Genomic DNA, 16,422 nt, shown 5'->3' on the forward strand with positions numbered 1-16,422 from the left:
TTCTTGCTTTCTTTTGAAAGGTTTTCGTAAAAGGCTAAATGTGCCTTTAAGCTAATTACTGCAGCTCCATGCAGCTCATATCATGTTTTTTACAGACTCAAAGCGCTTCTGATCTTTGACATCTATCTGGCATGATTAATATCCATCCCCCCAAACTGTCTTCATTGTAAGGAACCATGCACTGGACTGACAGCAGTCTATATATCTCTATCTGTCTCATCCCCTATGCACTATTATTTATCATCTTTCTCATGTCATTTATCCTTGTTCTGTTTCAGCTGGTTGGCAGTTTATATCTGTGACAGCCAACAAACCATATCAGAGCTTATTACGAAGAGACACATTTAAACATATGTACTAGTGAACGAGGGAATTATCACCTGACCCATTTGTGTCAGGTAAGGATCATTTTCTTAGAAATTGTCTGAAAAGCTGTCATCATGAACTAAATTTCATGTAGATTTTTTATTTCACCTGAATAATAAGATTCAGCTGTCAGTGTGTTTGGGACCAATTTCCCAGATGTGCCTAATTGGCAATGTTCCAGGAGGTTCGATCCAGGTTCATGTGAAGACAGCAAGAACACTCTGGAGATTTTTTTCTCTGTTCCATCTACTGCCATTTCTGCTATGTTGAAATGGCTTTCACTGTCCTGTATTTTGGCAGCATCAGCTCATCACTGTTGATCTTTTTGTATGTACTAACATCTGCTTCTACTAGTCCCTTTCTATGGCAAAGTTATTTTTTTTGTGCTAGCCAGTCCAACTTAATATTAACTCAATACAGCAGTCTATATATATATATATATATATATATATATATATATATATATATATATATATATATATATATATATATATATATATTTATTTTTTTCTTTTTTCTTTTTTTTTCTTTTAAGGGATGTGTGTGATTCATATTTTGTTCATTTAAAAATTTACTTATTTTGCACACATTTGCATTTTATTTATCTGGGCAAGTTTATATTTCTCATAATCCAAACAACAAAAGTAATTACAGTGTTATTAGAAACATTGTCTCATCAGATTAGCCTATCCTAACTTGTACCCTCTGCCAAAATGAGGTCATTTTATTTAAGATGATTTTTCTGTGCTTCCTCCTTTTTCTTTTCCATTTACTCTTTTTATGATTTATAGTCTGGAAATGTCATGAACCTTGTAGTCATTGTTTGTCCCTGTGAGTCAACAGGGTTTCCAATCATATTAATTTATCCAAAGCTGAATAAGTATTCACATTTAGGGAAAAAAACAACAGAAATTAGATCTCTTGGGCAGAACGACAGTTCTCAGGCTTCATAGTTAATTTGTGACCAAGGGAGGGCAGCATGATTCAGCTGTTGTTTTGGCTGCTAAACAGCACAGATGCTTACAAGGTTTAACAAGGATCAGAAGGCTGGCATTGAGTAAGTATTGAGTATACTTACTCAATACCTACTACTACTCAGTATTGAGTATACTTACTTAGCCATTTTAATCCTACTTTTAACAATTTAACAATTGTTGCCAGATATTTTTTCTAACTTTAGAAGCACTAAAAGAATTGTTTTGAATTGTGGCAGCTAACTGAAGTTTTAAAATAAAAATAATAGCATGTTTACGCTAACCAATATTAATTTCGTGTAGGTGGTGTGAAAGGTCACATGACCAGACCTCTTTACTTCCTGCCTGTAACGCTGGAGGTAAATGTCAGTCACAAACCTGTACAAGAGGAAGTCAGTAAAATACTTAAATAAACAAATATAAATAAAATATTTTGAACATATGTACTTTGATGTGTCTTCTACTGATATATAAAGAAAATTGTATCCCTTCATTCATCTTTTGATCATAATAGGAGTGAATGTAAACATGGCAACAATTGTTGCCGCTAGCATAATACATAGACAGCACCATGCTATGTGTCCATAGCTTTGCTCTTTATTCTACAGTATATGCCTTGCTGATCCCACACAGCTTAAAACTATCAGATATTTTAGATCTTCTAGGCCTAAAGGAACCTCAAAATGATGTCATGTACGTCACTGTCATTCCCACAGTTGAAACCCTTCCCCCTCAAACCCTCCTCAAAAGGCAATCCTTCACACAAAGTGTGTCTATGCACTGAATGACGACTATAAGATGATGCCATGCCTGAAACTAGTTTAGGACAGCGCCACGGTGTAGTTCTTGGTCTGGTGGAACAGGGAGTATTTCCTCTCAGATGCAGATTTGTTCATACTAACATTTTTTGAATTTGCCTCATTGATGAAATTACTAAATTTCCTAAGGCTTATATTATCTGCCTTCCCACACCCCCACTGCCAACCCCCAAATTTATTTAAGCATATCAATTCTACAAAATTAATTCCTGCCAAGAAACACTGCGTCAAAGTCTGTGTTAAACTTAAGCCCCTTCAAACTGGCATGGGTTCTGCCTAAGCTTTGCAAACTTGGTCCTACAATAAGTCTAAGTTGGATAGGTGACAGTTTAATTACATGCTCTCTCACTATGGTACACTTACTGACTTGTGCAGCTGACAACACGCTAAACACATCAAACAGGAATTCATCAGGTGCCTCAACTACTGCACAAATATTACGACTGGTATGGGTACTCGGTAACCTGAGTTTTTGTGAGGAATTTCTATGGAACTGTGTCATTCTGGATCCACACAATTTTTTTTAAGAAATATAAGAAAATGTTGAAGTTTTGAATCAATATTCATAACCTTTAAAACTTTCCAACTGAATTTTCTGCCTGAAATTTCTCCCCCCGTCTCTGCCCATTATTTTTCTTCCACAACTGCTCCTATAGCACATTCAGACATTTACAGATACAATTCTTCAAAAGTCATATATATTCACACTGAGATTTTGTCTCTATTACATTTTGGAACAGATTTTAGAAGAACCCCTATGCTATTTTGAGGTTGTCATTTAACAGCAATGTTTTTATCCACTCTTCTTTCATCTACACTCAAGGTCATCTAATGTGACAGAGTAACAATTGGCTTTGTTCACAGGTTGGAGGCCCTCCAAGCTACATACCAGCTAAACAACAGACCAACTCTAAAATAGCAAACTGCACAGGTCTTAAATGTTTTAGGATCTTGATGTTATGCGGCCGGTCGTGTTGTAAATTCTCATTGCTGCCTGTCAGTGATGGACCTCTATACAGTAATAGGTAATTAACAGTGACCTACGCAAGCTTAACCCCTTTTATGCTCAGATTTTCATAAAAGGTTTCCATCTGTGTCTGTCAGTTACACAAGCTAATTTAACCATCTAATTGTTTCAAAAAATGAGAAACCACCATTGCTTTAAAGAGAAACAGAAAAGTTCTTAGTGAGCAGCAACTGTGCACACAGAAATGTCTTCAATATAATAAAAAGGCGAAAGTAGGTCAGATGACCAGGTGTTGCAACCAAATTAACCACAACACCACTTCTGAACACATAATATGTCCAACCTAGAAGAAGAAGGGCTACAGCGGCACACTGTGCAAATATATTTAGATATTTTTATATTTAATAAACCTTTCTCATTCTGATTCTGACTGTGAAGTCACCTGCTGAAGGGTTCGATCCATAAGCATATTATCTTGAACTTTTATCTTACCTGTCATTAGGAATGTAAATTGAGATTGCCAGAGATTAATTCCTATGGATGATATGTTTAAAAAAGTACATAAATCACTATATATACACTTTTGCTTGCTGAAATGTTTCACTAAGTTTCAGATTTTTTGCTTGGTAAAAACAGCCTCTAATTTAATGCTGATCAAACTACATGAGTTGCTGTTATCAAAATGAAAATGAAAGTGGAAATACTTCCGGAACTATAACTAACGCTAAGATTTATAAAAAGACTTTTCTATGGCTCTATCTGATATCAGCTTTAATGAAGAACCTCTGTGACTATAGCAGTTTCAGGTTTTGTCACAGGGCCTCAGTTCAAATTGCTTGTAGACATTTGCAGTTGAAGCACAAGATCACAAAAATTATTTGATCTGAACCTTTCCAATGCATTGTTGCCTGGTTAGGGTTGCAGGTCTGCTGAAAGATGAACCTCTGTCCAAGTCACAGGACTTTTGCAGCTCATTGCAAGTTTATCTTCCAAGACTGTCCTGCATTCAGCTCTTGTCCATCTGAACAGTTTCAAGTGCTGCTGGTAGCCATCATAAAAAAATCTTAACCCGAACTTGTCAAGTCTGGAAATTGTAAGAGCTATGAAGACGGCATGAAGAAGAAGCTTGACCATTGTGACTCAACACTCCATTAAATTAGCATTTTAATTAAATGTTTGCTTGAATTACTTTTACTTGTATTATCTTTAATCCATTACAGTTGAACCACTGGCACTTCATCTTTATTTGAGTGGTAATTATAATTTCACAAAAATAACATTGTAAACTTCTATTATTTTGACACTGAGCTTTAGTGTAACTTATTTAACTAAAGGCCAAGATCAGACAGAAACAACATTCACTGACCCCTATTTTGAGGTGGATTTAAATCTGAGACTTGTAAATCCTTTTGATCATATGAGATAAACGACTATTGTCATAAAGACTTGTGAATAACTCTCTCTCACTTGAAAGCTTTAATGGTAATCAGGAATAATTGCCATTCATCATGCTTCATTGTGGGTGAAGGAACTTTTAAAAAAAGTTCTTTCCACTTGTGTTCAACAATTATCGTTTTCTTCATCCCCTCCTCGCTAATAACTGCCACACTTCATCGAACAAGGTCAGCGGTTGAAGACTGGTGAATATGCATGAGGTCTCACTTCTGCTGATTAAAATAGCCTGTTTAATAGAAGGTTGTTGTCCTGGGATTTTAGCTAATGTAGTTTTCCATTCGCACACACCCACACACCCACGCACCCACACACCCCGACAGACACACTCAGAGAACAACAAACCTTTGTCTTAAATAGAACCACAAAGTCATATCCTTTTATAGTCCTCTCCCTGTTGTTCGCAGCCTGGTTGGGCACAGAGGGGGTGGTGGAGGTGACACCTGTGTCCAGAACATAAAGGGAGGCCCTAATCACCCGCCCCTGCCTGCAGTGTCCAGCATTTTGTTGCACAGTCCTGAGTGCTTCTAGAAATGGCCCCCAAGAAGAAGGAAGAGCCAAAGCCTGCTGCACCAGCGGCCCCTAAGCCGCAAGAACCGGAGCGCCCAAAGACTCCTGAATTTGACCCAGCAACAGTAACGGTAAAACATTTTAAATTAGAAATGTAAAAATGATTTGATGATTTAGCATAGAATCACATTGTTCTATTTAGACATAATGTTTTCGGTTGACTTCATTCTTTTTTGATGAACATCAGAGACCCCAAGTGATCTAAACTTGGCACTGCAAGCCCAACATTTTACTGCAGCTAATTATCCTTAGCTCTCTCATTTCCCATCTTTGTAGAATATCTCGTAAATTACAAACACACAAAACCAAATGGGATATTTTATTGAAGGAAGCTGTAAGCCTGTCTCAGTATTAGGTACAGATGCAAACTAACTGGTGCTTTAAACATCATGGAAAATATACTTTATGCTGACTTGGCCCCTTTCTGAGAGGATGAATGTTGTTTTAGGTCGAGCGAGCCGCCATGTTACAATAGAGTGTGGTTAAAGCCACAAAATATGACTTTTTTTTCTTATTTCTGCAAATAGCAGACCACCCACACTATTTGTTACAGGGAAACAAGGGTGGAAAACTGGTAAGAAAGAAAAATATAGATAATTATAGCCATCTTGTTCTATCTTAAAACATGCTTAGATAAGGTTTGGGTGTATTTTCTCTTAGCTTGTCGGAGACTTTGTGGTTTGAGGTTTTGTAGAAATCCAGACATTAAACATAGACTTGATGAATCAAACTGAGGGTCAACATGTACAAACACTCTCTTTATAAATGAATATCTCATTGAAATTGTAGTCCATTCTCAAGCTGAAAAAAACAAAAAAGGAAAAAAAGAATAGTTTCAATTATTTTATTTTTTTTTCTAAAGCGTGCTATTTCTTTTTTTACTTGGGCATTTTAAATATATTGCTTTCTCTTTATTAAAATAAAGTGCATCTAAAAATAAACTTCAACAAAGTCCACAGTAGCATATAGAGTTCAAGTGGTAACAAAGGGCTGATCCAAGGTCACTTATAAACTATGAACTGCTGAAACAATGGACGCCTCCTGCCTCACAGGATGGTGACGTTTAAGTTTGTCTCGTTCTGCATTTTGAACCACAGTTTTTAATTTTATTGTATATCTTTATTGATTTTTAGACTTTGAGAAACAACAAGTTAGTTTAGACACCGAAAGGTTAATAAAGCAGATTAAAAATGTAGAACAGTTGTTTTATAAAGTCCGATATTGTAATGTTATTTTTATTTGATTTGATTGTTTTATATCAGGAAGGTCTTTTTTTCAAATGAATGTGCTGTCATGATCTTATTATTGAAATGTCTGTAATATAGAGTGAGATTTTATAATAATGTCACACATAATTCTGAAATAAAATATGGTTTATTATTTTGGCAGAAAAAAAACTAATGTGGAATATTGAGCAGAAATAAGTGTTCTTTTTATGTCATTTTATCTCTTTTACATTTTAGTCAATTGAAAATACTCGCCAAATGCACCTAAAATAAGCTGGGATGAATCCCGCATTATAGTGCAGAGTTAATATGTCAAAAGATGGAGGAATTAAATCCAAGGTCACTTAAAACCTTTGGATTATAATCAAGAAAGGTAACCTCAACTGCTTTTCAAAATAGAAGAAAGAAAAGAGACTGCATCCCCAAGTTTGTGTATTTTTATTTTCAATTAACTTTTTATTTGCTGCTCTGAATGATTAGTGTCTTCTAATTGCTCTGTTTGGTTTGTCTTTTCCCAGCTGGAATTTACACCAGAACAACTTGAGGGTGAGGCTTTAGAGAGCTGCTGCTTTTCCCTTTGTGTTGCATGGGCTTGGGGTTATTTATAGAGAGAATAAATGGTTGCACTCACAGCATAGTTTTAAATGTGTGAGAAACATTTTGCAACAGCTGGTGTTTCACCAGATCAAACATATGTTATTTATTTTTTTTAAAGAATTATTTCCTATTCAAGTCAGTGTCCTCTGAAATATGTGACGTGCATGCCAGTCAAAGCAGAGCGGAACCCTTCAGGGAAGCTGCAGCGCTTCCTTTTATCTGAGGAATGCCATTATAGATAATTACTTCAGAAAGATCTGCACATGCTCTCAGATGACACAGAAATGAGCAAAAAAAAATTCAGAAGGAATGTTAGCTATTCTTTTTGTTCACAGACTTCAAAGATGCTTTCCAGCTGTTTGACCGAACACCAACCAGTGAGATGAAAATAACTTACGCGCAGTGTGGTGACCTGATCAGGGCTTTGGGCCAGAATCCCACCAATGTGGAGATCATGTATGTCCTTGGAAAGCCCAAAGCTGAAGGTTGGTTGTATGACAATTTTAGTCATTCTTTTTTTTTTTTTATCACATTGAGGGCAGCCATCTGTTTTTTTTTCTTACATCTATTAGCTACTTTCTAAATATTTAATGTTGAGAAATCATCCAGTCTCAATGGTGATTAAAGTGAAACAGTCAGTGACTTATCAAAAACTGAAATTGATCTGAAGCATTAATTACACCCTCCCACTGAGTAAAATAATTACAATTTTGTTGATAAAAATGTAAATAAAGAATAAACAAGAAAACAGTAGTCAGTTATTGATCAATGTCTTTTTTGTCAGATGTGTAGAGTTAGATGTTAACTAATTTAAAAAAATACACTGAGGAAAACAGTTCATAGTACTGTGTATCATGTTTGTTGACTCAGAGTTACAATTCATCAGGAGCTCTTTCCAATGAGAATTAAACTGACCTAAGCCCTTACAATTATCAAGTATCTGTAAGTGCCAGAATATTGGCCATAAAACATAATCAAATATTGTCTATTCTGGGTGAAATTAAGCTTTTTACATCCCGAGAACCCCTTACTTACCCACCTTAGTGTTTCTCCTGGTTACACAATGAGTCTCTTCTGCTCCAGCAGTTGTTCTGTCCACCTGGAGGTCATTCATAAAAGGGGATGTGAGGTGATCCTCTCCTGGTACTGGCTTTTGGGGCATCCAGGATCTTTAACTTTGAATTCAGAACTCAGCGACCTGTTAAAGAAACCAGCTGATGATGAACATGTCAAAAGTGCAGGAAAATAAATCAGCATAAAATGCAAAACAAACATTTCTTGCAACAACAACTCTTGGGTTCATCTGGTCATCTAAAGTGAACAGAAAAATCTCTGTACATGAAAGATTCAAATTAAAGGTTAGATCACAATACAACATCGCCCAAAACCTTTGTTCTCAGTGGTTCCCAAGCGTGGGCTGCGCCCCCTATGGGGGGCGCCGCGCCATTACAGGGGAGAGGGAGGGGGGCGGTATAGATGAATGAAAAAGAAAAAAAGAAAACAGTTACACAAAAGTGTTTCACTGTGAAGATGGTTTGTAGTGTGTTTTGTTGAAACCTGAAGTGTGAAATAAACTTCAGTGGAGTTTGAAAACAAAATATGTGTATAGGTTTATGTCTGGTTGAACGATGTGTGTGCCCAGTTGATTTATTTATTTATTTTCTTTTTTGGGGGGATTTTATTGTAATCAATAGGGGGAGGCCAGAAAATCTTTGGGAACCACTGTTCTTTCTTAATACTTTCAACAGATATGCAGACCAAGATGCTTGACTTTGACCAGTTCCTTCCAATTTACCAACACATCTGCAAAGCCAAGGACCGTGGAACGTTTGAAGACTTTGTTGAGGGTTTGAGGGTGTTTGACAAGGAGGGAAATGGTACAGTGATGGGCGCTGAGCTCAGACATGTGCTGGCAACCCTTGGTGAGTGGAATTGTCTTAGTAGATTTCATAAGACGCTGGTAACAATGATGCACACTGAGCTGACAGTGTCGCTGCTTTCAGGTGAGAAGATGAGGGAGGATGAAGTGGAGCAGCTGATGCAAAACCAAGAAGATGCTAATGGCTGTATAAATTATGAAGCTTTCGTAAAGTACATCATGGCATCATAAAATAGCCCTTTGAGCCTTAATGTGATTTTGGTGCTACATCTGAAGACACATAAAAAGCCAATTGGAATAGGAAAAAAAGTCATTTTCTTCACTGCTAAGCAAGGATTTTTGTCACCTTTTAAACAAAAGGAATCTACATGTCTGTCAAATCCACTTTGAACAATTTTCATTTGCATGTGTTATGAAAGACAAATTCATAAATGCTTTATCTCATTTTCTAAGTCTCATCAGGCTGATGTGGTGCCTCTCTGTACATTTTTCAGATCATGGTGCATAAATATATTTGTTTCATTGTGTTATGTGTTTCAGAAGAATCCTTTGCAGCTTTTTGCACTGTTTTGACAGGACAGGATATTGTTTTTAAAAATGAGAAATACTAAAAGATTACCCAAAAAACTGCTTATCTGTTAGGATTTCTTAAGTGTCACAGGGAAATTAATTATCCTAAAATTAGTTAATTAATGAATGCCTGTACACAAAGTAAAAATTACAAATAGAAATGTTCTTAGCAAATCTGGTATTACATTAAAAATTATCATCATCATCATCCAAAGGGCAACATTTTATTAATTATCCAAAGGATAGGTCGTGGACTCCCCTTTGCAGCCAGCAGAGGGAGGTGTTGATCAACATTTCTTTATAAAGCAGCATGATTACTTGGATATATTTTGAAGAAATATTTTTAAAACTATTTTTAAAAATCTAACCTGATCGAAGATCAAAATGAGGCTCTGTGATTAGCACAGCCATTTTTATTTTACTTAAGACAGTTTTAAAGTTTTTTGTTTTTTCAGAATGCTCTGCATTAGCAGCTTCTCACAATAGTTTCATCTTCTTCTTAAACTCCTTCAAAACTCTAGTTTTGTTTAGTTTCACATTCCTTTAATTTGCAGAAATGATCAGCAATTCATATTTGAAATCTAAAGTTGCTGAACTTTTAATAAACCAATTTGACAAGAAAAACTGGATCAATTAATCATAATGGGCATCTACTAGCTTTCTTCCAATTTTTTTGCAGTGGTTGTGTAAAATGTAGAAACAGTGAATGGGCGCAGATGAAGTCTTGCTTTTTCCAATTAGTCTGTGTTTTATTCATAAGGGTTTAACTGCAGTACATTAATTTTTTGTCTATAGGATTATAAATAGGATTTTTGGGGAAGCCTCTGTCTACACTGCCAATAAGCAAGCACACACTCTTATTCCTATCCTATTTCTTTCATTTTCACTAAATGTAGATGTTTCAGCTGACATCTAAGCTGTGACCTGAGACATTTCCTACCTGCTAGTTCACATTAAATCACTGCGAACACACAGGTTCATGCTACACTGAGGTTGTTTTTGGCTGGTGTTTGATTCCTGACTTGAATTCTCTGCCCACTTTTTTGTCAAGATAATATTAAGTAAAGCAGAATGATTCCTTAACAGTGTTTAAAGCAAAAAAAGATACATAAACTAGGTGGAGTTACTATTTTTACCACCAAACTCCACCTATACCGGCAATGTGTTATGTTTTTTACATGCCACCTACTTTGATCTGCTGTTTCTCACTCTATTTTACACTTTTCTTTGCGCATCAGCTGTCTTCTCTGTGAAACAAGGTCAAATTTCCATAGCAAGATTCTAGAGAAAAACACAGAGCAGGAAAAAAAAAATGTATATGATGTTAACAAGCAGGTGAGAGGACGAAGTAAAAGCCAAAACAGAACATTGAGGGTCTAATCAGGAACTGATGAGTGGGAGGGAAGTTCAGAGAAGATGGACTTGCATAGTGATGAGTACGTAGATGATCCACAGCTGTGTGGAGTCAGTCTGCCAAGAATCCAGAGCTCCACCTACAGAGAGAGGAAGTGGTGACCAGGGGACACTGTCATAAATAAATATGGAAAGCGGAAAAAGAAACAAGACAGGAAGGACCACCTACTGCTAGAGAAGGAAAGTACAGATTTCTTCAGCTATGATACTGTAAACTTGCAGCTAGTTTCAATTCTTTTATTATTTAAAGACTGTTTTGCATTCTTTTGGGAGTAAGCTTGGCAAAAATACATAGTGGATATAAAAGTCCCCGGCTGAATGGTGAGATTTTGTGTGACATAGTAAAATAAAACTGGCTTGAATCATTTTTAAAAATATACGCATTTTTATGTGTAAAATTTAAGATTTTACACATAACTGTGAAAAAAACTTACATTGACACTTTCATGAACCACCTTTTGATTTCATGTTAGCATTCAGCTTTTTTAAATGTTAGTATTCAGCTTTTTTGCGTTCTGTTAGCAATCCAAATCACCTCAACTGGTAGTTTTAGATCACTTAGTCTTCAAAGTATAGATTAATTTAATTTTCTCCCTGTGATGCCATTCTGTTGTTGAAACGTAAAACCTTCTTAACAATATCCCTCAAGATTTTGGTTCAAAACTGAATGGTATTTATAATTTATTATGATTTCTTAATGAATCATGAAAAAATCATAACTTTTAAACTTGAGTTGAGGTGACATAAACTCTAGTTCCATTGACTTTTACATAGACATGTCTCTGGTTCAACACATCTGACTTGAGTAATTGCTTTATTAGCAGAACTCTAGAGCTTGACTGCTAAAGGGACAATTTAGCCAGTTCATTCAGCTGTTTGGAACCAGGGATGTGTGCAAAAGTTTCAAGAACCTGGCCTTAAAGGACTTTACTGTGAGATCTCTGGTCTTGTTCCAAGTGAGAATAAGTCCACCCATAGCTAATTCCTGTCCCCATCAAATTGCACTGTGGGTTTGCTCTTCTTTTGGTGATGATCAGTGTTGCTTTTGCATCCGACCTAACTATTGCACTTATTATCCAAAAGTCTGGTTGCTTCAGCCCATAAACATATTCACCTACAAAATTCTGAGCGACTGTAGCCAGATCTGGAGAGTTTTTTTGGAAGAAAATATTCCTGTCTTTCTTCCATCCATGCATTGCGTTTGTGGCTTTAGATTCCTCACTCTAAACATTTTAATCCACAGACTTGATTTTTTATGCATTTATTTTTTGGTTATATTTGTTTACTGTTTTGTGATAGAGATATCTCATAAAGCTCATATGTGAAACTATGATGGACAATAAAAGGCATGAAATTTGTATACTGCTGTTTTCAGCAGCAATATCTGACCTTAGTGTCTTTAGATTCCTCCAGGGAAACAGATTCATTCTCCCCAATGTAAATCCTGTGTAATAGATTCTGGAAGAAAACCAATTTTCATTTGGGCTTTTGCTCTTGTTCATTATTTCAGAATCTGTAGTGGTCAAAATGTAGCCTGTGACTTACAGCCTACCACCGTTTCTTCAAACTCAATATATGCATTTATCTGTCAGTTCAGTTTTCAGGAGAAATCTGGGTGATAGATATTTACGTTTATCTATCACCCAGTAAATAAACAAGCACAGCAACGATTTCTTTTGTTTAAATCTGGTCAGTTTTGAACCTCATCAGATACATCCACCTCAGTTTTGTTGCCATTTTAGAGCCCAAACTGTAATATGTTCAGATAAGGTCATAACTACGGTGGCCGACAGGTGCAAATGCGCAGCAAAAGAGAAAACATGCAAACAAAAAAGAAGACACCCCCGAATGAAATGCAGCAAACAAAAAGAGAGACGCAAACACCCCCGAATGAAATGCAGCAAACAAAAAGAGAGACGCAAACACCCCCGAATGAAATGCAGCAAACACAAAGAGAGACGCAAACACCCCCGAATGAAATGCAGCAAACAAAAAGTGTTGAAAACGGAAGTGCTCCAGACCACTAGGGGGAGTCAAAGAAAATAGTATTCATTTCTATGGGACCAGATGCAAGATTCAGAGAAAGAAATTTGAAAGAAAGTAAAGGTATCTCTCTGAATCTTGCATCTGGAAAGTGTGATTATTGTGAGAAGTCTGAAACAATAGAGCATGTTATTTTAGAGTGTTGTAAGTATGAAGAAGAGAGAAGATGCATGCTGAGAGAGTGTGTAGGTATTAAAGAAAGGTTTAATTTAATAGAATTTTTGAGGAGAGATTTTGGGAGTAGACATATTCAAATAATTATTCGGTATCTTAAAAAAACAAAGCTATTTCATAGGATATGAGTAGAGCAAGTTGGGTGTGAATGTGTAAAGAATATCAAAGAGGGGTATATAAAGTTATAAGCAAGTTGGATAATATAAGCAGGTGTGTATGTGTGGGGGTATGTTTAATCAGGAGTTAATGGAGGGAAAAGGTAGAAAGTGAAAGTTTATAGACCATCTCGAACCACACTCCATACTGGTAAGTGGCGGTAATGCTACTGTAAGTTTGTTGCCAACCGCCAATAAATACCAAGAAGAAGAAGAAGAAGAATCTTGCATCTGGTCCCATAGAAATGAATACTATTTTCTTTGACTCCCCCTAGTGGTCTGGAGCACTTCCGTTTTCAACACTTTTTGTTTGCTGCATTTCATTCGGGGGTGTTTGCGTCTCTCTTTTTATTTGCTGCATTTCATTCGGGGGTGTTTGCGTCTCTCTTTTTGTTTGCTGCATTTCATTCGGGGGTGTCTTCTTTTTTGTTTGCATGTTTTCTCTTTTGCTGCGCATTTGCACCTGTCGGCCACCGTACATAACTGTTCAAATGCAACTTACATAAATGTGATGCAATTTAGGTTAGTTAGTTAACAGTAAAGGAAAGCCTGACATCTAATGTTCCTCTTTCATTATGCTGACAACTATCAAGAGTATTAGTTGATTCAACAAGCATTCATTACAGCATATTAGAGTCTTATCTCTTTGTCTGAGGATGCATGGCTAGATGAGTCCTGAGGGTTGCTGGCAAAGGCTGTAGTTTCTGCTCCATTTCACTCGAGCCTGAAATGTATAAAACTACATCTAGCAAGTGCTGTCTCCTACGCCATCTTTTTTCATCACTAGTTTAAAATGATTACATTTCAATGAATAATTATTTACAGTGTTTACATATCATAAAACATGTAAAGTAGATTTTTTTTCCTCTCTACCAGAAGAGAGGAACGATTTGTATGTGAGCAGTAAAAAACAAACAAAAAAAAAACAGCTGAATTTATTCCTGTGGAAAAGCAAATGAAAAATATCAGTGCAATTTCTGGAAATGTCAGATTACTTAGCATTATTGGGCATAGGCCTGTCTGAGATGCTCGGCTATATCCTTGTGTAAGAATAACACTATCCCATGGTGTTTCAGTATTTACATTTTCACACAATTTTTTAAAACAAAAAAGGGATAATATGAGCCAAGAGGTTTTGCATGTCAGAAAAGCAACAATTATTCCAACTAGTGTTAAAATATCAAAATCACATTATCTAAAACATGTATTTACATGGATTTTGATGTTGGTTCGTTTGAACTAAACTAAAAATACATTATTAATTCCAAAGAAATTTCAAAAATCCAAGATCCATTAAATAAGATATAGTTAAGTCCTAAATTACTCATATCCATGGCAGAGATATTCTCAACTGGAATAAAAGTAATGTCATGAAGTGCCAGAGTCCTGAAAAGAATCTGAGATGATGGAAGAAAGACTTGGAGTTCATCACCAAGGGTAAATCATCAAAATACTATTGCTGAAACACACTGGAAAGGATGGCATTTTCCAGGCACATAGTGCCATTTTTTAACACAATCAAGTAACTATATATATATATATATATATATATATATGTGCGTGTGGGGGGGTGTCCGTGTGTGTGTGTGTGTGTGTAACATAATGTTACAGAACCCCCCTTCCCCCCTTTAAAATCAGTTAGAACATTTGTTATAATATCAAAAAAATATTCTTCTATTGCATATTGTGAAAGATAAGAATCAGTTGAAATGTGTATGTTGTTCAGACATGAGTAAAAATCAATGGCACAATAACACAGAATATTTTTATTTTAACCAATAGAGACAACTTCCTTTTCACAAAAATACATTTCTTGTTTTGTAAGGCAGTATGGGTGGTTTCCTTAAAATCTACAGATCTGACATCTGGCATTGTTGCTTACACTTCATGAGAGATCGATGTAAAAAAATCATGTTAAAAACAGATTCATTAACTATAGTCCACTGACAACAATATAAATATGTAGACAATAAAAACTGTAAGTTAGTTAACAAAGGTTGTCTCTTTGGTGAGTTTAAATAAATGTTTTTTATAAGATTATTTCACATTTTTACAATAGTAGCATCATGTAGTCCTTTTAACTTTATCCAACCTGTAGGAATCCTGAAAAGATGTGCTGTACTACAGCTTCACATGCCGTGACTCTGAAGTGAAGCAGATATAATATTTACAACAAATCAGTCTGGGGTAGATAGTTACTACACAGAACAGTGTACTACTACACCAGTGTAGTAGAACAGAACAGCAATAAGAAATTTGCTTTAGTTTAACACAAGTTTACAAAGTGAACAATGAAAAGCACATTTTTACATAAACAGATGGTTACATATTTTATGTTTTATACAAGCCATTTAAACACAGTTTTTGAAAAAAGAGTTTTTGGTCAAACTTTTACCAAACCCTATGATGTATACTCCAGAAAGTATTGTGTCTCTCAATAAGTTAGAACATTATCAAAAAGTTATTTGATTTCACCAATCTATTCCAAAAAAGATAGAACTACATAGCTTGATCACACTTTGATGTACTTCAAGTGTTAATTTTTATTGATTATCCCTTACAGGTAATGAAAGCCCAGTTTCTCCAAAATTCTTATTAGATACCACTAATTAAAAATAATTTGAGAGCATGTTATCTTATAGTATAATCTTATGGCTCATATAAATTCATCTTATAGCCTTCACATTTATTATCAGGACTGCTGAAATGACAGTTGTCCAGTAACAGGTCACTAACATCTTCCTCAATGAGAGAAAGTCAGAAAAGATCTTTGCTAAATAGGCAGGCTCTTCACAAAGTGATTTATTCAAGTATTTTAATGGAAAGTTTATTGGAAAGAAAAAGTGTGGTGGCTATTCTAATTGCAAATGTTGCATTTCATTTGGAAACCAATGCTTCAGAGACTTCAGAACAAATGGAGAGACAGAATAAAAGTTGATTGAGATGCAGTCAGTGATTTGGGGAGCTCTTTAATCTATTGCTGTTGGTCTATTATCTAAAGTCAGCAGGACCTTACATATAGCAATTTTAGAGCACTTCATGCTTTCCTATTCTGACAAGCCTTGTGGAGATGCTGAGTTTCTTTCAAAGACAGAAGTGACCACAGTAATAATCATAATATCTCTGTTCTTGATATGACAAGCAAACTGGTTTGACCTAAATCCCAAAAACAACCTATAGAATATTGTCTAGAAGAAAATGAGAAACAGCAGACCGTC

The 16,422-nt window shown here is 35.7% G+C and overlaps 1 protein-coding gene across 1 annotated transcript; it reads left to right on the forward strand.

The window, feature by feature from the left end:
- Positions 1-5,033: 5,033 nt before the first annotated feature.
- LOC102217899 (myosin light chain 3-like) lies at positions 5,034-9,379 on the forward strand. The gene is made up of 5 exons (XM_005816267.2): positions 5,034-5,218; positions 6,892-6,919; positions 7,306-7,455; positions 8,719-8,892; positions 8,974-9,379. The coding sequence occupies exons 1-5, from the start codon at positions 5,111-5,113 to the stop codon at positions 9,078-9,080; spliced, it is 567 nt and encodes a 188-aa protein (XP_005816324.1). The 5' UTR covers positions 5,034-5,110; the 3' UTR covers positions 9,081-9,379.
- Positions 9,380-16,422: the final 7,043 nt, after the last annotated feature.

The sequence above is a fragment of the Xiphophorus maculatus genome, chromosome 6 (genome assembly GCF_002775205.1).
Source record: "Xiphophorus maculatus strain JP 163 A chromosome 6, X_maculatus-5.0-male, whole genome shotgun sequence".
NCBI classification, from domain to species: domain Eukaryota; kingdom Metazoa; phylum Chordata; class Actinopteri; order Cyprinodontiformes; family Poeciliidae; genus Xiphophorus; species Xiphophorus maculatus.

What these genes read in the sequence shown, in the direction of transcription:
- LOC102217899 (XM_005816267.2), top strand. Translation starts at nt 5,111, where the DNA reads ATGGCCCCCAAGAAGAAGGAAGAGCCAAAGCCTGCTGCACCAGCGGCC. An exon ending in TTGACCCAGCAACAGTAACG is followed by an intron (nt 5,219 to 6,891) that starts GTAAAACATTTT and finishes GTCTTTTCCCAG; the next exon opens with CTGGAATTTACACCAGAACA. An exon ending in TGGAAAGCCCAAAGCTGAAG is followed by an intron (nt 7,456 to 8,718) that starts GTTGGTTGTATG and finishes TACTTTCAACAG; the next exon opens with ATATGCAGACCAAGATGCTT.